The sequence below is a fragment of the Periplaneta americana genome, chromosome 16 (assembly GCF_040183065.1).
Source record: "Periplaneta americana isolate PAMFEO1 chromosome 16, P.americana_PAMFEO1_priV1, whole genome shotgun sequence".
Classification (NCBI taxonomy): domain Eukaryota; kingdom Metazoa; phylum Arthropoda; class Insecta; order Blattodea; family Blattidae; genus Periplaneta; species Periplaneta americana.
In genome coordinates this window covers 52095741-52121080 of record NC_091132.1, presented here as the reverse complement: position 1 = coordinate 52121080, position 25340 = coordinate 52095741, and the positions used below count along the sequence as shown (strand labels likewise).

Genomic DNA, 25340 nt, shown 5'->3' with positions numbered 1-25340 from the left:
TCTGACATTTTATTTATTTATTTATTTATTTGGTAGTGTCACATGTCATAACAAGTTTTACATGGACCCTTACCATTCTAAAATACAAAATAGCAAGGATTGTGCCATCTTCTACCGAGATTAGAAACTACTGTTTACGATGTGTAGTTTTCGATATAGTGTGCTATGTCGATCTGAAAGTCTCGAAGGATGTACGTCGATATTGATTATATCGTAGTTCAGTGTTGCCAATATAGCGACTGTATTGTCAAATCTGGCGACATTTAACAGAACTGTTCTTTAGCAATATATCCTTTTACCTGTTCAATAAGAATTTAGCGACTTTTTGACCACCACTAGTGACAAGAATGAAACTTTCTCTATTGATAATAAGTTAATATAGTGACTTTTGAACTACTGTTTGGCGATTTTTCATACACTTCCGTTGGTATTACTGTTCCTTCTTCGCACGTGGAAATGGTCGTGCATGGGTGTTGATATAAGTGTGAGTTACTTGATATGCGGATAAACTGTTATACAAAGACTTAATTGGTAAGTATAATCTTTCAACAGTGGCGCATAAAAGGGAAGTTGCATCACAGTTCATTTGATTTGCGTAAAGTGACTAATATGCAGTATAATAGATTAGGGCCTACAGTTGACAACATAACCTACAATATGCATTATTTTATTTTTTGTATGTCTCATACTTTATGGTATTAATTTGCCTGCAGTTACGTTTGTATTAATTGCTATGATGCATTTCAGGCAACCTTATCACGTTAATGTGGCGAATTCAAAGTCACTGTAAGAAGTTAAGCTCTCTTGGAATTTACTTGCGTGGAATAGACTTGCGTGGTGATGTTGAAGTCCTCGCTCTTTTATGCGTGAGATATGTTGTTACGATAATAATGGAGTAAAGCGACCATTGGGCTTTGATTGTTCATCAAATGGTACATACAGCTATTTCGAACAAAAGTGCGTCAAGGAGACTATTCAGATAGGCCTATGTTTTTACGTCCATTAGTTTTCCCCATGGATCGTATAGCCTATGTTGTGGAAGGAGTTGTTAGAAACTCGTAATTATGTAGCCCATGATCACAATGTAATGAGTAGCCACGGAATACTTAACTTATATGGGGAATTCTGTATGAAATGGGCACATGCCATATGATGTTTTTTAATGAAAAAAGTTTCCTAAAAAGCGTGATTTTTTTTTGTAGATGTTTAAAGTGTGAGGATTTATAGGAAAAAGCCACGACTCAATATAGGCAATATGTCACTTAGCTATCCCTTCATCTAACCCACTCAAAATAGTTCAGTCTTCAGCCTCATGTCACTTAGCAATCCTCTCACCTAACCCATTCTAAGTTTGTCATAGTCCTTGACCTCCTATTACTTAGCTATCGGCGCATGCGTTCACAACTGATGCCATCCAGAATTCATTTTTCCCTGTTGTGAATTGCTGTCTAGTCAAAAGAAGAATAACTTTATATTTCGAACTATTAAGTGAACATATGGATAGCAAGGAGTGACTAGCTTATGGATTTTTGAACTCCTCTTTAATAATACACGTTTGTTAATTAATTTGGAATGTAATTTCGTAATGAAACGTACAATTGTAATAATGACCTCAAAACTTCAATTAAAACAAAATAAAATTAGATTACAGTTGTTTACAGAAACGTTTATAGATTTTTCAGTCTAAAATTCAGATTTTTTTCTTCTCTAACGCTGCGCATTTTGATGTATAGCAGTTGAGCCTCTGCCTACTTTTTGACAGATTATGATGAAAAATTCTGTTTTGAGGTTGGGACACCCATATGATAAGATGGCATAAGAGTATGGAAGTAGGCAGAATGGATGAAGATGAAGGTGAAGGTAATGACTGCGAAACAAATTCGGGTCTGGCGCCGAAAGTGACCCAGCATTTGCTTTGAATGGGTTGAGGGAAATCCCCTGAAAAACCTCAACTAGGTAGCTTGTCCCAACCAGGATTCGATTCCCGGTCCACTAGTTTTGCAATAAGAAACGTTGACCACTACTCCACAATGGTGAGCAATTCAGAAATTACAATGTTTTGAATAAATGTGTTTAAGTTAGGTTCTGACTTGCAGGTAAAAAATCAGCTATTCATCATGGCGAAAAGTCTGAGAAGTAAATGGAAGAGGAAAATGAGAGCTATAAAAAGAGAGCAATATGGAAAAAAAGAATTGGCTCGACTGAAAAAGATGCTGGGAATTGAAGACGAGAATGGAGATATTGAAATGAAAAACATTTCCACTATAGCAACAGGTAATCTGTTTTTCATTTCTTCATTATAAATCAGTGGTAAATTGAAAAAAGAGAGAGAGAAATTCTTTCAGACTTCTGAGTAACAATTTTTCTCTTTGTTTTATCTAAACATACGTTCGTATAGCCTGTTTACTATGAATTTGATTTTGAATAGGTCGTAAATCACCGTTATTGATTTTTGATTTCAAATAAGTTTTAATTAAATTTTATTGAAAGCTTTTGTAATTGTACAGAAGAAGTAGATCAATGAAGACACCATTTTTTTTCTTTAACAGTTGCGTTCTATGAATAGTATAGGGTGCTAAGCATTTGGTTTTATTGTCAGGCAACCAATATTTTCTACAAAATAACAGAATAACCTAGAACTATTCACTCATTGTACATAAATGAGTGGCTGTATCGCTGCCATATTTGCACATCAGAAATCACGGGCAAACAGATCACCATTTAATAGTAAAACACTAAACGTTAATCATGTAGAAATTCAACAGTAATTTCTGTCTACACTGACTAAAAATGCTTTTCAGCTGGTGTAGTCCAGGCCCTCAAACATTCACTATCCAGAAATTTCCACCTTCGCTGGCATTAAAAATGTTTTCTTGCTGGTGCGGTCCAGGCCTCCAAACATCCACTGGCACTGTCCAGAAATTTGCACCTGGACCTCTCAAGCATACTTAGATAGATAGATACTTAAATTACTTAAGGAAGCAGAGTCACAGCAAGACACATTCTGCCAAGGAACTGAGCACATCCAAACTGTAAACATATTTAAATATCTGGGGGTAACTCTACAAACCAAGGGAGCTTTTCGTCCTGAGCCGGTGCGGCTATCAAAGTGTTGGTTACTTTAAGGAACACGTTCACGTCTCTGGCACTTTAGGCCTACAGTCCTACTGTTACAATGCTTAAAAGTTACAATATTTACTAACTCAAAATTTTCTCGGGCTTCCAGCCAGGTCATAAGTTGGTGATCCACCGACGTTTCGAGGATGTTCATCTTCCTCATATTCAGGGTTAAATGATATCTAGGGGTACCCAGCTCCATAATTTATAGTGCCAGAGGGAGGAGTCAGCCGAGGAGCTCTGCGCTGATTGGCTCTTATTAGTGCGGACCACGGCGCAAACGCGGCCGACGTGTCGTCTTGCTTTGTGATTTTCGGCTGATTGACCGCGGGTCTCACGATGGGCTCGGCGGACGAGTTCTTATGTGTCCTCTGCTGATGACGGCCCATCGTCTGGGCGTTGAGAAATTTAATAGCCGGTGCCCACGCCGCGCTTAGTTGGAGACCCGAGTCCCAATTCAGGTTACCGCGTTCCGCCGCTATGGCCAGAGATTTCTTTACTCTTCTATCCCAGTAGCCCGAACACTTCACCAGGACCTCGGTGTTATTAAAATTAGCCCTATGGCTCACATTCGTTCTCAAAATGTCCTGCAACACACATTTGACATCTTTTTATGAAATTTGCAGTCACTCTTGCAAGATTTTTGAGGGATGTGTTCCAATCTTTCACCAGTTTCGTCTAATTTCTCTTCCAACAGAATATGGCGTTCTCTTTTCGGTTTTTCCTCATTTACCGAACCTGTCCGCATGAACTTCTTATAAAGTCTTATTGTATTGGCAGCTGGAACAGGTCTCTCTGGAAACTTTTCCCGAAATTTGCATCTCGTCACCGCACAAGATTTTCGTTTCTGCATGTATACATTGTATAGATAAGTACCTATGTTCATGTAATGAATAAGTCATTACAACAGTAGCCTACACAGAGCACTTTAATAAATTTAACTTAAACTTTTAAGATTACAACTTTCACTACAACTTACTTCTCACAGCACAACACAACTAAAGCGAAACAGCTTGCGCATGCCGAGAATGCGGATGCACTATTCCTGGTGATCATGCCATGTCTTGGTGAGGAATGACTCCTGCAAAACCTGAACGTCTCCAACTAATCTTACTGTATTAGAGGGGATAGTGGGTGGAACTTCTCTATTCTGTTCTTCCAGGTTTTCCTTCTGTGGAAAGTAAAAACATATGCTTAATACTCTACACTATTTGCAGTATACAACAGTATACAATTGTTAAAGGAAAAAAAAAACTGTGTCTATTTTGGTGTAGGCCTAGTTCTTGTGTAGAATTGCCAAAGTTATTATATTTCTTGTGCATCGTTTCTGTATAAATTTCTCTTCAGGATACTGAATGTGAATGCTATCCAGTAGTTTAAGTAAAATCACTGTATGCAGACAGAATGCTCGAACCCTCAGTTTTTGGTACCTATGGTATCAGAGTGTTGAAAATGTGCTTACTTCCATGAAAATCTTGACATTTATTTTTTGCAGCATCACTGTGCTTTTTATTTATACTTCAAATTGGGCGGAAGCAGATTAAATAGGGTCCTTTTGAGAGATGAATCAGGGAGAGGACTTAATCGGCATGGGTCTTGGCTGATGAAGCATAATTATATGCATACATGATGAGTAGTGTCAGCATAAGTAATGTCCATTTCTATCTGTAATGTCTCGTGTAGTTGCCACGACATGTGGCATAGACAGTAGCAATTTTGATCTATAACCATCCGTGCAATTCAACATACATAACTTTTATTAATAATGGCATACAATTAAATTTTTATTTTTTAATGAGTACTGACATGTGTTAAATTTTCAAAGTGGTGTCCATCTGCATTCATATATTCTAGTGTTCAGGGACCCTGTTTTTCTCAATAGAACAATTTGTCTGTTTCTCTACGTGGAACTAGGAATACCAGAGAATATCTCTTTAAATTGTCTACACACATCTAGACATGAATCAATTTTCACATATTATTGTGTAACTATAGAAAATCGATTCCGAGATCATAGCAAAAGTACACATTTTCAGCATCCATAATAGCAAAAATAACCAGTGTTGGGCATACCATCTTCTCTGATAGTACGTGTATACATATCTCTCCCAAACTATTGATTGGATTTTGTTCATATTCATTATCTAACTTAAAAGTCATTTTATTTGGAAGCACACAACATATAATGTGTAGCACAAAATTAATAGTTTTTTATTCGGAATCAAAAAACACATGACGATATCCAACCTCAAGGATAATAAGACGACTTTGAAATTTTTAATCAGTCAATCATTCTTTTAATGTATCCAGCTGTTTGCTGACAACATGAAGTCCACTATAGTCCACTGTAGTCTATTCTCGTGGGTGCTCACCTTGTCATGGTGAGGGGGCTTAAACTCTTAAACTTGTTGTTTAAGCTAACAAGTAACAAAGAGGTACCTATAGAAGCTGCATTAACACCAATGCAGTTCCACTATATTTTTCACTGCTTATCATACCTGGAGTTCCTCAGTGTAAAATTTTCTGGAGATAAAATAGTCCCTCAATTGGATCTCTGCGTAGGGACTACTGAGAGATGCCAAGAATCATACCAAAGTACTTACTTGGAACACAAAAAGTCAGACCGTCCAGTCAATCAGAGCCAAGTTTAATATTGAAATTTTTAAGACAGATTGAGAAACGTCTGGTAAACATAACCTGTAAATTTGAATATTCTAGTGAACATGCAAAAATTTTAATAAAACATTTTTGAAGAAAATTTTGTGAAAATAATAATTAAAAACACTAAGATATGTGCCAATTTTTGTCATAAACTAATATAATAATTGAATGATCTTTTTAATTTTACAAAGCTTGCAGACATTTCGTTTTCATAACTATAATGCTTTTCACCATAGATACTCATACTCACACACAGTACAACAGATTATTGCTTGTACTTGAAATTATTCACGAAAATAATTGTTCTCTCAGTTGTAGATGCAAAATCTATTCCGTCTGTGCAAGATGAACCTTCTAAGGAGAATGCAGCTGTAAGGGTTGAGGAAGGTGAAGAAGTCATGGAAGTTGATAAGGTAAAAGAAAAGTACAACAAGAGAACCATGAGGAATGAACATGGGAACTATCCCCAGTGGATGAGTTCAAGAGAAGTTAGGAGGAGAGCCATAGCAAACAAAGTAAGAAAGCAGAAGCAAAAGAAGAAGAAAGGAAAGGACAAGCTGAAGAAAAAGAAATAGGCCTAGACATTTATGTAATGAGTGATCAATCATATTTTTCTAGCAATAATTATTTGTCCTGACTATACATTCATTAACTTCTCTGCAGTATGGGATTACAGGTAAACATACCCATCCTCTCGCTCTGCAACTATGTTGTTGTTCCTACCTTTTGAAAAGTAAACAAGCGTCTTGTTGCAAAGGAAAGGGATTCCCAAGTCTACAACTACTGGAGGAAAAATTTGTGGTAGCCTTGTACTTTAGGTGAACCTCATTTATTGCAACACATTTACAATAAATCGTGGGACAAAATAAATTAATAGTATTTGCTTGCTTATATGTTGCAGTGAGGAAACATTTGTACCAGTAATAGGTACCTTAGTTGACCACTATTTATTACACGAAAATTACATTGAAATTTGAAAGAAACTAAATAATACTGATGAATATTTAAATATTTATATAGTCACAATCATGCCATGGTATGAAAGAAAAACCTCACAACCTCGAGCGGGATTCGAACCTGCGACTTCCTGTACTCCGGTCAGGCGTTCTACCAACTGAGCTATCGAGTTCGTTTCACGCCAAAGGCTCGAAATTCTCCTCTCATACTGGCGACTCTGTTATAGAGTACTGTCCATAGCGGCTGATCTAGTCAGCACTGCTTATGGGTGGAAAGAAACATTGTAAAGAGTCGCCAGTATGAGAGGAGAATTTCGAGCCTTTGGCGTGAAACAAACTCGATAGCTCAGTTGGTAGAGCGCCTGACTGGAGTACAGGAAGTCGCAGGTTCGAATCCCGCTCGAGGTTGTGAGGTTTTTCTTTCATACCATGGCATGATTGTGACTATATAAGTATTTAAATATTCATTAATATGTCACATCAACGGACGCATATACGTCATCCAACATCATAAGATGAAGTTTACATAAATAATACTGTATTATTCACTTCCATACGTACATGTTGCAGGAAGGTACACAGGCTTTTAAAGTATATGTTGAAATTGACCTCAATTTGGTTCAATACATGCAGCCACTCTTTTTAATTTACTTGAAGAAAACCTTTTGTGATGTATATTCGATTATGAAATCTATAGCTTTAGATTTTCAGATGTTCTGTTAGTGTTGGATTCATGGCATATATTTTATTTTTACAATACCGCAATAAAAAATAATCAAGAGGGTCATGTCTGGCTACCTAGGGGAGTCATAATCTAGAGCTTATTAGTCTGTTGTCATAAAATTCCTGTAAAAATGATATTGATGTCTCTGCAGTATGGACTGTAGCTCCATCTTGTTGAAAATACCATTCTACAGCACATCTTCGTGAACCTCTTCGAAGAATGATTGTAAAATATCACGTTTATAAACACCTTTAGAAATCATGACCCAAACTCTAACTTTCTGCAGATGAAGAGACGTTCAATAAATTCATGGGGTTTGTGGTGCTCCACGATTGATAAATAATTTGACTATTAATGTAGCCAGAAAGGCGAAATCAAGCTTCATCTGTGAAGAATGTAAGGTCCACGATGTTACCAAAATCCAACAGTTGAAGCTCTTGAATTACAGATACTTTGTAAGGAAACATACTCATTGTTTTCCTAACCACTTGGTGTGCACATTCGTTTGAAAGTCCTGTTTCTATAATCAATCTCTTAAGGGTCTTGTGATGGTTGTGTTGCATTTTCTCCCTTACTTGTCTTGCAACATCTTCTGTCACTTTTGTAGGGTGTGCGGTACATTTTTTTCAATCCATGGATCCTGTTGTCCTGAATTTATTAATAAGATTCAAGATGTTTGCTCTGTAATCACAAAATCAAGGAAACTCGCACAGAAGTCTTGTTCACACTCAATTACAGAGCAATGCCACTGCCCATCTCATTCTTTTACACCGATGTGAAACTATGACTTGATAATATAGGCTCTCTGCTGTACAGTAAACAACACCATAGTTTTATGCATGCAGACTTTGGTTCACCCTGTCTTATCAAGTAAATAATACTAAACTAAACTAGTAGTGGTCAAGGTTCAGATACTGGCAGTACCAATCGAATTGAAGAGGAGGGGTAGTGAACAGGTTGGGACAGTCTAATTTTTCTTCTCAATAAAAATGGGTGGAAAAATATGAGTGATCACTCAATATTTGTTAATGATACTGTTTATGTGGTTGTACCTACAGAAGACATACTGTATTTTCTTGAATATTTCGCGCATTTTTTTCCCTAAATATACAAGTAAAAAAATAGGGATGTGTGGGATAGCTTTCAAGTTGGCAACATTGCCTGATTTTCCATCCATGCAATTCCTAAGGTGGTAACACATGCTATTATCTTCCCGCATATGTCAGTTGTTAACATTGTTAAATTACATTTGGATTAGCAGTACAAATGTCAGAATCAAGTTCAAGTGTGATAAGTGTATAGTTTGTGAGTCTTATATTTTCAATTCTGAAAATGAGTACCACTAAAGGTATGAGATTGTGATCCTTCACTTGCAGAGAAAAGCTTAAAATTATTCAAAGTGGAGGAACATGGTAATCATGAAGCGTGCTATTAATGTTGCAGGATGTCATGTAAATGACCAATTAAGTAAGACAACTGATACGTGTGCAGTGCATCGTGTTCTAGGATAAAATTTATTTATTTATTGTTAATTGAATTGTATTTATGTTTAATTTTTTTTATTTGTCATGAATACATTTGTTGAAAGTTTTATTTTTGTAATTTGTGTTTTTTTTATGCCTTTCTAAAGTAGTAAGTGCATGTACGGCTTATTCGAGGGCATGGGGTATTCGAGAAAATACGGTATTTCAACTTGCAGTTGAGACAACAGTTAAAACGAAACATAATAAAATGTTACTCAAGTGTCAAAGAAAATGAAAAACTTGACGGGCCAGTTCAAAAGGGAAACAACTCAATATTTAAAGTTTTGAGAAAACTGCATTTTAAAGTTTTAAAAAATTAGTTAACATCACTCTAATTTCAAACTTAGAGTATATAAAATATCATTAACAGAATTTGGAGTACTTTCATTGATCCATGGATTTTTCACAGAAACATGAAACTTTAAAAGGCAGTTTTCTCATATTTTAAATTTTGAGTTGTTGCCCTTTTGAACTGGCCTGTCGAACTGTGCTAATCTTCAATTAAACCTTTAAATAAAGAAGTAATAAGGAGACACTTATAAATCTGTAATAATGTCTGTTATATATTTTGAGATATCATCTGATATTTTATCTTCCTCCAAGGTTTTACATTCTCCTACATGTACATCTCATGTTAACCAAGCTGGAAAACTGTTTTGTGCTTGTATTATGTAAATTTAGAAAAAAAGAGAGAGCTTTTGACATAGAATATATCTTTGTCCGCACTTGGTGTGACGTACCTTGCTGGAAAATCAGTTGTGACAAAAAAAGGGTGAGATTTGGAACACTTGTAGCTTGACATGTAATTTTTGAAGAGAGACGGCAGTGGCATCATGCAGTGGGTGAGGATATTGTTGGTTTACAAGCAAAACACATTAACACATTCTCCTACATGTACATCTCATGTTAACCAAGCTGGAAAACTGTTTTGTGCTTGTATTATGTAAATTTAGAAAAAAAAGAGAGAGCTATTGACATAGAATATGTCTTTGTCCGCACCTGGTATGAGGCATCTTGCTGGACAATCAAGTGTGACAAAAAGGATGAGATTTGGAACACTTGTAGCTTGACATGTAATTTTTGAAGAGAGACGGCAGTGGTATCATGCAGTGGGTGAGGATATTGTTGGTTTACAAGCAAAACACGTTAAATAAAAAATATTACTTCTGAGAAAAAGACGTTTGAAAGTTCTTGACAAAACTGAATCCTCAAAATATTATTTTTAGTAAGTTGATTTTCTTTATTTGTATTTAATTTTCCAATTCTAAGTTTATACATATACATTATGTACATTATATACATCTTTTTCTCAGAAGTTATATTTTTTACTTGATGTGTTTTGTTTGTAAACCAACGATATCTATGTGCTGTGATGGGTGACTTTTTGGGATCACATACATAAGATAAGAGAGGAATGCAGTCAAATGCGAGATAATAATTAGCACGTTTTGCGCCATTTTGGCATGGTAACTCAAAAACCAGATTCTTATGTAAATAATTGTTTTATTTTCAAGTACCCGTGTGACAAGAATACTCTACATTGCACACATACCTATTTTTGGTGGACTTAATAACTTTCAGGAAAGAGATTGTGTTAAGATGAATTTTCCAGATGTAATTGTTTTTGTAAATTGTTCCATAATATTTTATCATTTTATGTCCTATTTCGCACATATGAAATAAGTGTAATTTTGAAATAAGGGATGATATTGTGACTTTCTCTACCTTGTTTGAATTCATCGCGAAAAGGAACCAAGTGATAAAATGGAACAGAGATATTTATATTTGATGATTTATTTAGTTTTGCTAGGTTATGCATGAAATAAATTCCAGACTGTATAATATACATATTTTGAAGCAAAATAAAGCAACACCAGAACACATTGTGGCACTCTTTATATGGTTAGTTTTGTCTGTGCAGACAATCTGCACATCTGGTCTGCACAGTACAGTTTTCCTTCGCATATTCCTACCTCACTCAAGCTTTCACACAGTTTTCAGTTAAATGTTCGAGAGTGTAAAGTCATTTTAAAAAATCTGGTCATAACCAAAGTACAGGCTAAGTAAATTTGTTTACAAGACGATTCTTCTGTCTAGTGCTATTATTTCGGAAGTAAACAGAAAGAAATCAAGATGAACTGAAGACTGGCTTCGGAAACATGAAACATTTTGTCATCTTAATCTTTTAAAGGAGCTCTAATTTGAAAATGATAATTGGTTTAACTATCCAAGAATGAAGAGGCATTCTTAGAACTCTTGCTGTATGTGACACAATTTATAAGACAGGATACTGTAATGAGAAAATCGATAAGTTCATATGAAAGACCAAAAGTAATACTGAGGTTTTTGACAGCTGGTAGAAACTAGAGTCCATCTGCTTAGAGAATGACTGGCAGTTCTCTTGTGGGAAGGAGAGATGAAGCAAGAGCAATGGAGGATCTTGAGCTGGCCTATCCTGTTACAGGGATTTGTAAACGTCTCCATGGTAACATCTTGGAGTTGCCATGTCTATCAGAATTGTTCAATTGGTCAATTGTTAGGTGCCGAGTGATGTGCATAAAGTTTGTCTTACAGGCATATATTTGTAGTTAATAAAGACCAGATTAGTGCAAATATTTATTACAAACCTGTTATCTTTAGTGTGACATTTCTACACAGTGTACAGTTAAGGAAATGGCTTCATCCAGTTCAAAAAAAAACTTTCGGTTGACCTAGCACACTAGTCGAGCCGCTCCATAGCTTTGGCCAGTACATGTTGGCAATGCTGCTTGCAACTGTAAGAGTTCATTCTCTAAGTGTATGGAGTAATAAAGATATGTAATTTTCTGCTGTGATTTATTACCTCTATCATCTATAAACTTTCTTCGATTCTCTTCTGTATGCATTACAGATCTGAATTTTCTTTGCTATAATGGAATTATCTGTATTAGATTAGACTCCTTTCAGTTCGGAAATTAATTTTTCAAAGGCTGCTTTTTTCTTATTCCAGCCATTATATTCTTTGTGTTAACTTTCCAAACAGGTGGCAGTGTTCTGTAGAATTCTGTGAATTCACTCATAAACTCAATGTACAAATGCGTGAAACCTGAGAAGAATTGCCCATTGTTTTATTTCAAGTAGACAGTACACTGTCACTATAGTCCTGTCACTCTTATTTTTGGCAATGAATCACATTGCAGGTTGGCTACATTTAAACGTGTTTGTCTTGTGATTCGCTGCTGATAACGTTATGCACTTCCTAAGACTCGATAAACACTTAATATACTCGCCCATCATTTTGGCTCTTTCATTGCCGTTCGCAGAAAGCACATGAGGACATTATTTGTGGCTCAATTGCAGTGCGTTTGATTTATTATTATAGGAGCTACGACATGATGTTTAACAGTGTGGCAAGTGGATTCCTCATCTGGTAGCTTGGCAACAAAAGAACAAAAATGAGTGACTATACTACCTACTTAGACTTTATAGAGCCTTCACTTCCTAAGGCATAAGCAAAGAGACGAGTCATGCCGAAAATAACAGTGACACGACTATAGTAGCTGTTTGTATTTGAGATTGTACTGCCTTCCTCCAACGAGTTCAGCGCTGGGACCTGAGGTATTCTTGCCATCGGTGCAGGGGGGTTGCAGGTAGATTCTTTTGTTGCTACAGCTAAGCCGAGCAGAGTGGGAAGTATTAATCGTCCAAAAATATGCAGTCTTCAGTTTGTAGTAGTGTGTGAATATTTCATACACATATTGTTTACCTAGGCCTATGTGATTTTGTTATAAATATATTAAATATATTGTTGCAATTTTTGCACAAACATCTCCCTGATGTTAGCTATGTTAATATTATATGAATTACTCATATTAAATATTTCACCATTACAAGTCATTTTTAAGGAAACATGCTGTGGAAAATGGGTCAATGAGATGAGTAGATATTTTAGCGTACAATGCTAACACTAAATAGGGCATCATTGTGGACCCCACGATATGTTTTGAAGTAGAATGTCATCAGTCAGCCAAGGTCCACCTTGAGAAGAAGTCGATCTATGGCCTACAGTCAACTATTTCAAGCTGAAATATGCCTTAATTCACGTTGAGGTATTCGGCTTGCTCATAGGTACGATGAAAGAGTAAAGGAATGGAGAAAAATTCTCTCCGGCACCGGGATTTGAACCCGGGTTTTCAGCTCTACGTGCTGATGCTTTATCCACTAAGCCACACCGGATACAACTCCGACGCCGGTTAGAATCGTCTCAGATTAAGCTCCAACTCTTAGGTTCCCTCTAGTGGCCGCCCTCTGCACTACGTCATAGATGTCTATGAACGCAGAACCGAAGTCCACACATGTGCTGAGGTGCACTCGATATGAGTGACTAGTTGGCCGGGATCCGACAGAATAAGCGCCGTCTTAAATCACGAAGTGATTTACGCATATCATATATATTATTTCAATGTACCGAAGTACATATGATATTTCCATGCAGATATTCTGCATCATCATACGATGAAAGAGTAATGGAACGGAGAAAAATTCTCTCCGGCGCCAGGATTTGAACCCGGGTTTTCAGCTCTATGTGCTGATGCTCTATGTACTTCGGTACATTAAAATATATATATATATATGATATGCGTAAATCACTTCGTGATTTAAGACGGCGCTTATTCCGTCGGATCCCGGCCAACTAGTCACTCATATCGAGTGCACCTCAGCACATGTGTGGACTTCGGTTCTGCGTTCATAGACATCTATGACGCAGTGCAGAGGGCGGCCACTAGAGGGAACCCAAGAGTTGGAGCTTAATCTGAGACGATTCTAACCGGCGTCGGAGTTGTATCCGGTGTGGCTTAGTGGATAAAGCATCAGCACGTAGAGCTGAAAACCCGGGTTCAAATCCCGGCGCCGGAGAGAATTTTTCTCCATTCCATTACTCTTTCATCGTATGATGACGCAGAATATCTGCATGGAAATATCATATGTACTTCGGTACATTAAAATAATATATATGATATGCGTAAATCACTTCGTGATTTAAGACGGCGCTTATTCCGTCGGATCCCGGCCAACTAATCACTCATATCGAGTGCACCTCAGCACATGTGTGGACTTCGGTTCTGCGTTCATAGACATCTATGACGTAGTGCAGAGGGTGGCCACTAGAGGGAACCTAAGAGTTGGAGCTTAATCTGAGACGATTCTAACCGGCGTCGGAGTTCTATCCGGTGTGGCTTAGTGGATAAAGCATCAGCACGTAGAGCTGAAAACCCGGGTTCAAATCCCGGCGCCGGAGAGAATTTTTCTCCGTTCCATTACTCTTTCATCGTATGATGACGCAGAATATCTGCATGGAAATATCATATGTACTTCGGTACATTAAAATAATATATATTGCTCATAGGTGCTCGAGGGACTATACCAGCCTTTTTCGAAGAATTTCGACAGCAGTTTGCTCTGCCAACATCTCTGAGGGATGACATTGTGATAATTGTGTTAAAAAAAATCCTGCCAAATCCTAATTAATCACATAGTGCCACATTAATAGCAATTGTAATTTTTCACGCCCTTTTCTTTGTTTCTCTTTTTTAAAACTTAATATTTATGTTTACATATGTATAATAATTTTTTTTAGGATATACTGAGTCCGTAAGGGCTACCCTAAATGGGGAGCAGTTTAATATTATTATTATTATTATTATTATTATTATTATTATTATTATTATTATTATTATTTTTAAATTGATTACTTTACAAATTTAATTCAATTCTACTAATCACTAAATTTTATAGTATGATTATTCTTTTCATTTATATTATTGTAGTTTTATTATGATTTTTATGTTTATTTATTTTATTGTATTTGTATTTCTGATGGTGTGATGGCCTTAATTTCACCAGAATAAATAAATAATAGACTAAATAAATAAATAAAATGTTCTACAATACTTCCTTCTCTGAACACGTAAGTACGAATGGTTGTATCTCTATCTCGCCAAAAATACGTTAGAAAATTAATAGGCATACTGCTCTCGTAAATTGGGCGAATGTTTTCAGTATGATTGTACTTCCTTCCAGACTGGCAATGTCACTGTTCCCTCCCACTCCAGTACCGTGCTAGACTAGTCAGAACCGCATTCCTCTCAGCCCTAAACTCCTCAGAGGATGACAGTAGTTAGTGGTGTTATAGGGGAACAACTTACAAATTCCGTTGGTCTGCACATGCATATTTAGTAGTATTTTAGCGGGTTTTGGAACATGTTTCTTGTGTTGAGGCATTGTAATACTTCATAGTGAATGTAGATAGAGTGAAAACTCAGCTTAAAAAAAATTAATTTAACTGGTATAGGAACTTGATGCTTCACTTGTTGGAGGTGGGGAGGGGGAGTTGAAAGGAAAGTTGAAGGTTTGTTTTGTTAATACCTGCTGTGGAGAAAGAGAGATAGTTTGTCTTGTGTTTGTTGTTTCCCAATCACTTTAACAACAATCAGACATCTTATAAAAATTAACATTTAATAATACACAGTATCAATTGACATGGCAGGAATATGTAAAATACACTTATCCAATCAAAGTTACATAAATTGAAGAAAGTAAAATGACTCATTATTGTCTCTAGATATTGTTGGCACAATTTTATGATATGTGTATTGTAAAGCATTCTTAATTTTATTTCTAACTATTGTGTCATATGAACAGAAAGTTTTCTTGTATAATAGGTTTATTTATGTGGAAAGTGAGGAACTAATAATTGTTCTCATTGTTTTCTTGGCAGTAATGTCATAAATCTTAAATATATATTGGCAGTGTAATATTTACTTCTAAAGTAAAATGTCCATAATAGAAAGTCATAGGTGGGAATAGTACAGCATTCCTACTTTCTGTACAAGTCTATTCTTATGATATAAAGTTATAGCTTTTTATGTGATTGACAATTTTTTTCGTTGAATTGCATTTTTTTATAAATATAAAAAAACAAAATAGCACACATCTTAATTACACAAGTTAATGCTAGTAATATTACTTCGTTAATTCACACACATATTAACCCTACAGAAGTACAACATAGAAAGCAACAGTTTCTCGATTTACTTTTGCTCTTCCTATATCTTATCATACACGGTATAGTATTCATATTATTATTTTCTGATTAGCTCATTATGAGGCAGACATTTTATGCTTTACACATGTTACAGCCTAGTATCATGTTGTAAATTATACCAACAGAATTAATATTTGTTTTGTGACATCGAGTCCAGAATAAATGCAGTAAAGTCTCCCTTTTCTGGCATTTAAATTGAAATAAATTTATACAGGGTGTAACAGAATAACTATTCCTAATTTTCTGATGTGATAGAGGACATGAAAATAAACATTTATTCTTAATAAAGTAATGTCCGGAAATGCTTCATATAAAAGACAGGGCTCATCACTCACATTATGGCTGCATTTATGTTTCAGCTGTTCTTGTTACCACGGAAATAATCATTGAAGTTAGTTTGTTGTTGTATGTCACAAAATGTCATCTGTGAGATCTGTTTACTTAATTTCATGGTATTAAAGTGCATAGGTATACATATATTGAACTTGCAGACATACATAAGGTATTTGGAGCAGCTTACAGCAATGCTAATTTGGCAAAGTGAATCTATGAGGAACAACACCCTCAGCGCCATATTCCTTGCCATACAACATTTTCAAGACTGGCTCAACGTCTTCGAGATAGTAGCTAGATGTAAATTTTCCGAATTGTTGGATAGGGAGAGCAGGTCCAATTGCTTGACTGACACATTCCCCAGATATGACTCCAGTTGATTTTTGTGTTTGGGGTAATATTAAATCAATATTATGTACGAAACACCCATTGACACAGCAGAAGAATTAGTTTGCTAGAATAATATTATTCTTGCTTTTGATGATCTTTGTAACCGGCCACAGATATTTCGAAGTATTCGTTGTTCAGTCATGGGTTATACCACAGTCTAGTATATACAGTCACGAAGCTCAATACATAGTAAATATGCATCCATAGATAGTTGCTAACCACTAGGATCGTTAATATCACCTCATTACAGACAATGCGAAATAGTACTGGCACAGTCTATTGTTCCTAGCACCTTCACAACTCAAGCTTCGTGATTGTATTACTAGACTGTGGTTATACTTTGTGTGTCAACAATGGCGGTCGCAATTTTGAACAGTTTCTATAGTTTGTCAATACCATTTTCTTAATATCTGGTAATAGATAAAGTTATTGTGTAACCATAGAAAGTAAATAAAGTAACTTTCCAAGTTGAGATCTTTCATTTTTTCCTTCATACCACAATCACTTGAAAACGAAGCATTTCCGAACATTACTGTATTAAGAAAAAATGTTTAATGTCATGCTCACTATGACATAAGAAAATTAGGAATAAGAATCGCTCCATGCAGAAAGGGCTTCAGTCCATTAGACCTGGTTTTGAGAAAGCTAAGGAAAACAGTCTGTACTTTGTATTCCTTTCTGCATAGAACTCTGAGCCTGACGCTTCAGTTTCTGTCTTTCCAAGCATTGGACTGAATATTTTCTGCACAGGTTGATGGAACCATCCATAAAGATATGATTTCCATCGATATCTCTTTTTTTCAAAATTTGTGACTGAAGCCCTTTCTGCATGGAGCGATTCAATTATTCTTTTACACCCTACAGCTTACTTCAATGCAATTTAAGTAATAATAATTTTAGAAATATCATTTTTCATACATCTCACATACATTTACTTGGTCAAAGATTAAATGAAGAAATGCAAACAATAATATCAAATTATCTCCTTTTGCAAGTGTGCAAATACCAACCCAATGAAGAAAAGAGACTTTGGCAGACCAAGAAAGCCTGGGCAGTAGAACATGACTTCCAGCATATCCTGAAGATGTTGATTATCTACATTTCACAGTTCCTTTAGCTCTTAATCAAAAGGCAGCCCTGGTAATTGCCAGATAATAGATACTTTACTGTATCTAGACAATAAATTGCTTAAAATTCTGAAATGTTAAAATTTTAATTTCTGTAAGTTCATAAATAAGGTCTTCTGGTAGTAACTAAACACGAAGAATGTATTTATATATTCAAAAATAGAAAAGGTTTATGTTCTCGCCATTATGGTTCCTGAGAAGGCACATAAATTAACTTGCGTCTTGCTCATATTATATTTAACAATACTTTATTTTTCACATACGCAGTATCAGTCTATAATAGTCATTTAGAAATAAAAATCCGATGGCAGTGTATAATCACATAAGGCTTTAAGAATTTGAGCATGTACATTTATCTGAATTCTCACTTCAGTAGCTCGACATATAATGTACAGTTCTAGAAGGAAAATTCTGGGATTGGACATTTTCAAATCTGAAGATGTTTCTAGTTATTGTATTCCACTTTCAGACCAAGAAAAATAAATTACATTAACATAACAGTAAATAATAACAATTTATTAATGGATAGAATTATTTATATTATCTTCAGTTTTATAGTGGCCTTAGTGATATTCTTTCTGCTAGATTAACGTCACCATTTTGCACACATTTCCACAATTTTCAGCCAAAATCGAAAACTGAATAGCTGATTCATCAGTCAATCTTCTTAATGTATCCAACTGTTTGCTGACAACATGAAGTCCACTATAGTCTACTGTAATCTATTCAGTTGTTGTTTTTCACGAGAAATGAGGGGTATTTTGATCGGTGTTCATTATAGATGCCTGTTGCTAGGAGCCAGAGTTGGGGTGTAGTCAATATATACTGCAGGGCTGTGTCTTCTGCAACTGGTACTGATGATTTTAATTTACCGGTACTTCTTTTGTGGTTTATGAATGGACAGTATAGAAGAATGTGTTCCAGATCTTCATCATAATTATTACACTACAGACAAGTAGGATTATCAGAAATGTGAAATCGGTGTAGGTACAATTGAGTGACAATGTGACCTGTTCTGGCTCTTGTTAAAAATGTTTGAACATGTCTGGGCAAGTTTTTGTAAATTTCCAGGTCATTTGGTTTCTTTTGTACAGACTGTAAAATTTTTCCTTTGTCAGAAGAGAGCCAATTGTTGATCCATAGGTTTGTAAAATGAGACTTCACTGAAGCAAAAGCACTGGGTAGAGATATCATTTGAAGATGCCTTGGTTGCAAATATGTTGCCTGTTTTGCAGTATTATCGACTTACTCATTTCCAGGTGTACCACAATGACTAGATATCCGCTGAAATATTATTTCCTTTTGAAGTTCTTTTAGTTTACTTAGTTGTTTCTGAAGTGGAATAATTCTATGTGCATATAGGTTTGGTAAAGCTGATTCATCATTTTTAGGAATTTTTCGATTTCATTTTCGTCAGTTGAATACATCTAAAAATTACTTAAAGATATTAAATTGTTCATTTATTATTTTAATTATAGTTTGACAACTTCAAGTGAAACCCGGTAAAACACGCCAACTTCTGGAATCTCTCTCTTTCTTTCTTCTCTCTTCCTCGTTCCTCGTCATTCAGTCACCAATCACCACATAAATATCTGAGAGGGTGTGTGTGGGCATCGCGACCAATAGAAGAACCACTTTCCAGTATTACTACAATAACGGATTCTTCATTTTTGCCTCGACTATCGGCTAGGAAGGTTCCATTATGCTAGCATTGCAGGCAACTAGTCAACCTTTTAATGCTTTTGTTAGCAGGTTTGACAAATTGTGAGTGGACCTGCAAGTACATAGTGCATAGTGCTCTCTCCCTTCCCTCCGTGCTTTCTCACTTGCTCCTCCCCAAGACAGCCAGCGCTCACATAGTAACTCGGTCAGGTTTTCAGTTCGATTTGTCAATCTATAACTAATCTTGACATTAAATTCTGTTTTTAATGCACTTATCACATCTTCAAATATAAATTATTGTTAGAATAATGATTGCTTGAAGAGGTGTGCAAAAAATTGAAACAAGGCTATGTTTGTGTAACAAATATATGTGAAAAAATTGCTGTTGTCTTCAGAATTGTTTAAAATTTAAATAATTCATGTATAGGTTGCAGTTAATCCAGTCCCAGAATTTTCTCATTATGTTTATGTCGTGTTTCTCTCTTCTTTCGTACATAAGTTTTATGTTCATGTGCAGATCATTCATGTTGACAGAAGGCTTGGTATCATGTGATATTTCGTGCGATGTATAAGCACTTGTGCTGATGCTTGACAGCTAAGGAATAATTCTGTTATTGTAGTAAGTTCTGCAATTACCTGCAAAGACATTAAAATTGAAAAAGTTTTTTTTTTATCGTTACAAAAACAAAAAGTTAAATTCAGAATATTTTGACTCGGTAAGAATTTTAATACCGTACTTATTTACTTTTTTAAATACTATTGAACAACAGTAATTTACGCCAAATAAGCAAATAATTAAAATTAATGTATTATCAAATGGTTTCTGTCAAGGTTGTTGTCTTTCGCCTACTTTATTCAATTGGTTGCATTACTGGCTGAGAAGAAACTGCTTACTGAAGGATCACTAGAAAGAATGGTGAACAGGAGAAGAGTTCGGGGCAGAAGAAGGTATGAGATGATAAACGACAATAAAATGTATGGGTCATATGAAGAGACAAAGAAGAGGGAAGAAAATAGGAAAGATTGGAGAAAGCTAGGTTTGCAGTGAAAGACCTGCCCTTGGGCAGAATGCTGAATGAAATGTAGTAGCCATTAAAATAAAAATTAACGATAATTAATGTAAAAATTAGATAAGGTCTAAAAATCCTATGTCGGAACATGTTTACTTAGGTTGTATACTTACAGTCATTAAGCGTTCTTTTTATCCCTGCTACTTGATCACACAGTGTGTTTATACGTTGGAACTCCACTTTATAAGGCTTGATGCTTTCCATTTGCTGATGGTATTCATTTTGATGCCTCTCCTGTTTTAGATAAACACAAATACACATGTTCTTACACTCTTTTACAGTAAAGTTTAAAAAGCATTCTGATACTAAAAGATTGTAACTCGATATGTTTGCAGAAATATAAGTTTCCAGCACCTCTGAATCAGAATATTGTATATGGTTTTCTCAATGTCTGTTATGTTTGTTAGAACATTTTTTTTTGTTCTCTCCCTTTTTTTTTTATTTGGTTATTTGACTCGGTATCAACTACTAGGTTATTTAGCATCGGTGAATTGGTGATAGCGAGATGGTATTTGGCGAGATGAGGCCGAGGATTCGCCATAGATTACCTGGGATTCACCTTACGGTTGGGGAAAATCTCGGAAAACCCCCAACCAGGTAATCAGCCCAAGCGGAGATCGAACCCGTGCCCGAGCATAACTTCAGATCGGCAGGCAACCACCTGAGCCACACCGGTGGCTTTGTTCTCTCCTTCCCATTTACCTTTTCATTAATGAATTTGTCTATGAAGGGTAAACACATACGAAGATGTAAAATAGTAATAAATAATAACACAATAGACCAAGTTAACTCGTTTAAATATTTAGGCAGCACCATCTCACTACAGAAATATAACACAGATGTAGAGGAAAATGTGCATAAATGCAACAAACTAAACATGCATACAAAGAGATTTTGGGAAATATATGAGTAAAGATGTAAAAATAAGAATATATAATAAACTCTCTAAACTGGCACTTATATGTACCGTAATAAAACATGGATAATAATGATTCAAGAAAAAAGAAGGCTAGAAGTAGCACAATTGTGCTTATGAGATCTATCACAGGTGTTACTCTGAGAGACAAAGTAAAGAGCCAAACAATAAGAGAACAGGTAGGAATCAGATCAGTAACAAGGATATCCAAGAGTACTAACAGGAATGGGGGCAGGATATTTTGAGTGAGTGAGTGAGTGAGTGTGTGTGTGTGTGTGTGTGTGTGTGTGTGTGTGTGTGTGTGTGTGTGTATATATATATATATATATATATATATATATATATATATATATATATATATATATATATATATATACAGGGGCGGATGCAATGGGGGGGATTAAGGGGATATATCCCCTCCCGAAATTTTGAGAAAAATACGAAACAAGAAACAAAAATAATATTAATTTTAATTTGTGAATGTACATAGGAATTAGAGGGTTTTCCACGTAAATTCTCTTTGCTAAAGTGTTAAATTCCAAGAACTGCAGGAAGACAAACACAGCGTTCTTACTTCAACACAGAGAGTCATGAAGAGTATTTTAGGCTCTTAATTTTCCTTCTCTTCTTAGACTATTTCATTAGTCAGCTCAAGGACAGGTTTTTAAATCATAAGGTAATCCTAAAGTCCATACAAACTTTTCTGCCTAAAAACATAGTGCGAGCATCAGATGAAGATTTAGAAACTGCTGTTGAGGCTATAGTAAATCAGTGGCCCAATGATGTTGATGCATCACCAGAGTCTTTCTTCAATGAATTGAAGATGTGGAGAAGAAATTTCCTTGATCAGAAAAATCTTCACCTAATATCTACTGATTTTATATCATTTTTGAACAGGTGCAATGAAATTATTTTTCCATGCACTCTCAAGGCGCTGAAACTTTTATGCACGTTGCCTGTAACTACAGCAACACCAGAATGGTCGTTCTCAACATTGCGGTATTTGAAGACTTACTTGAGGAGCACGATGGGAGCAGACAGATTAAATGCACTGGCCTTGATGTATATACATAAAAATGTAAAAGTAAAAGCTCATGAAGAAATGGACGAAATGTCTAAGAAGCCTCGTCACCTTCTTCTGTAAATGTCATTCTGTCATTGTTTTTGTACTGCAGTCATTATAAATGTTAAAATAAAAAAATTATGGTTTATTTAACAACGCTCGCAATTGCCGAGGTTATATCAGCATCGCCAGTGTGCCGGAATTTTTTCCCTCAGGACTTTTTTACATGCCAGTAAATCGACTGATATGAGGCCTGTCGCATTTGAACACACTTAAATACCATCGAGCTGGGTTGGGGTAGAACCCGCAACTTCGAGCACAGAAGGCTACACCGACTACGCTACTCAGTTCAACTTGTAAATACAATGAAAGAGTAATGGAATGGAGAAAAATTCTCTCTTTCATCGTATGATGACGCAGAATATCTGCATGGAAATGTCATATGTACTTCGGTACATTAGAATAATATATACAACTTGTAAATGTTTGTGACTCGGAAACAAATTGTGAGTATATAAACTTATTTCTCATTACTCCATTTTTACTATCTCCTCAAATCCCTCCCCGAAAAAAATCCTGCGTCCGCCCCTGTATATATATATATATATATATATATATATATATATATATCTTAGCATGGAGATGGGACATAGGCTGTCCTAGGACTAAATGGAAACAGCAGTTCCATTGACCTCGGAACTGGAAAAAAAAACCCAGTCCTTGCCTAGGTGGAAGAAGAAGAAGTTCTCACTTTTAACATTATCTATTTAAACAGTATTTTTAATATTTTTAAGTATATATATTTTTTAACTTATTCCATATCTGTCCATGTTAGATCTGGAATGAAATGTATGACGTCCATGTTGTAATTAATATCAATAGGTTAAGGAGGTAAAGCTTCTTTGATACGAATATAAAAGTACAATTAGTACGTTTACATGAAATCTTCTTTAATTAAATGCAAATGCAAATTTTATAAAATGTAAACATGTAAAATCGGATCTATTGGTATATTAGTTTTTTCTGTAAGGAAATAAACTTACAATGTCGTTCAGCTGACGCCTGAGTTGCGCTATGTTTTCAATTATCAGTTTAACTTTATTGTTGAGCTCTGATATTGCTTGCTCTGTAGGTTTTTCAGGCGTATGTGACACCATGACCTGTAAGAAAAGAGTTTAAATTAGTGATTCCAAATATTCATTTTTAAATTCAGCAAAAGTCCGATTTAATTCACTACTCCTTTAAATTTGATCCAAACGAGTATATAGAAACTTGGTTATCAAAACCTGTAGATCGGCCATTTTCAACTGTTGTGTCGCGACACAGGATGATCTGCCAGTGTACCGCAAGAAAATTAATATAACCAAGACAAAAGTGTGTTTCGTCATTTCACTTAGACAGTAATAGATATACATGGGTTGGATAAAAAGTAATGGCAACAGTTCGATATTTCTGACATGGCTTTATTCACAGGGGTACTACAACATTTACGTACCTTCTATATAGTCGCCACCCTTATTTATTACTTTTTGCCAAATGTTTGGAAGGCGTCGTACACCATCAGTACGTCCATCTTTGTTGATGTTCCGTATTGACCGCCCTAAAGCACGGATAAGTTCATCTCTGGTATTGTACTGGGTCCCTCGCAGTGGTTCTTTCACTTTGGTGAAAAGATCGTAATCGCATGGACCATATCGGGTGAGTACGGTGGATGTTCCAGTAGTCCGCGTTTTCCGTCTGCCTTGGAGGTACAGCGTGGTGCAGTATTACCCCATCAATGTCATATGCCACAATGAACATCTCCTTCACAGCACTTTATGTAGGGCGCACTTTTTTTGTCGAGGAGAACCGGGATGCTTCCATTCATTTGATTGGCGTTTCAAGTTTGGTTCATACGAGCGAGTCCAGGTTTCGTCCATAGCGACGATTCGTCCAAAAAAGTCGTCACCTTCCCTTTGGTACCGGTGCAACAAGGCCTTCCTGGAACGCTTTAACCCATCGTGCAACTGTGCTATATGGCAACACTGCATCGCCACATGCTTCACGCAGTCCCTGAAAACATTATTGTGCACTATGACCTCGTGCCATTTCAATTTTGATCCAGGAACGTTGCTCTAGTTTTGTAAGGATGGTTTAGGGCGCTCGCACTATCCCTATGAAAGTGAACGTTCTACACACTGCAGTAGATTGATGGAGTACTGTCGCCGCTGGCTGCACTAACTCATCTAACAGTCCTTGTTCATGTCCACACAGCTGGCAGCTCTCGAACGCACCATCGTCACATGACAGCAGTGTTGCCATTACTTTTTATCCAACCTATGTAAAATTAATGGTTTTCTGATGTAAGAATTTAGTAGTAGTAGTAGCAGCGTTGCTTTACTGTTAGATGTCATATAGAAGTAAATGAATGACAAAAGAAACATACCTTTTCAAGCTTTAGGACCCTTTTTGCAAGAATATCATAATCTAGAAGATCCCGTGCTTCTGTTGCAACTTTTCCTGTGAAAGACATTAATGCAAAATAAATACTGTGACATAAAGAAGAATAAATAAATGTTCTTAAAAACAATTTGACGTGTTTGTTAGACTGACTTAATAGATATGGAAGCAGTGTTCTTCAATGACACGCGCGTTAATGTTCAACAGTACAATAAATCAAGTGTAATTCAGAAATATATTGATTGCACCTCGTAATCTTCTTAACCTTTGAGTTA

At 35.9% G+C, this 25340-nt stretch overlaps 2 protein-coding genes across 2 annotated transcripts in view; one reads left to right on the top strand and one right to left on the bottom strand.

Moving 5' to 3' along the window:
* The first annotated feature begins 401 nt into the window (after positions 1-401).
* Positions 402-6761, top strand: LOC138716249 (protein LLP homolog). Its single transcript, XM_069849107.1, has 3 exons — positions 402-531; positions 2097-2274; positions 6091-6761. The coding sequence occupies exons 2-3, from the start codon at positions 2118-2120 to the stop codon at positions 6351-6353; spliced, it is 420 nt and encodes a 139-aa protein (XP_069705208.1). The 5' UTR covers positions 402-531; positions 2097-2117; the 3' UTR covers positions 6354-6761.
* A 10874-nt stretch (positions 6762-17635) lies between these two features.
* The window catches only part of LOC138716246 (epidermal growth factor-like protein 7), a 194901-nt gene continuing 187196 nt past the window's right edge, over positions 17636-25340 (bottom strand). The window contains exons 7-10 of the mRNA XM_069849104.1: positions 25052-25125; positions 23670-23786; positions 20761-20881; positions 17636-20213 (exon numbers count right to left, since the gene is read on the bottom strand). Of these exons, the coding sequence (XP_069705205.1) occupies positions 20173-20213; positions 20761-20881; positions 23670-23786; positions 25052-25125 (353 nt within the window). The 3' untranslated portion in view covers positions 17636-20172. The remainder of the gene's footprint in view (positions 20214-20760; positions 20882-23669; positions 23787-25051; positions 25126-25340) is intronic.

What these genes read in the sequence shown, in the direction of transcription:
- LOC138716249 (XM_069849107.1), top strand. Translation starts at nt 2,118, where the DNA reads ATGGCGAAAAGTCTGAGAAGTAAATGGAAGAGGAAAATGAGAGCTATA. An exon ending in CATTTCCACTATAGCAACAG is followed by an intron (nt 2,275 to 6,090) that starts GTAATCTGTTTT and finishes TTGTTCTCTCAG; the next exon opens with TTGTAGATGCAAAATCTATT.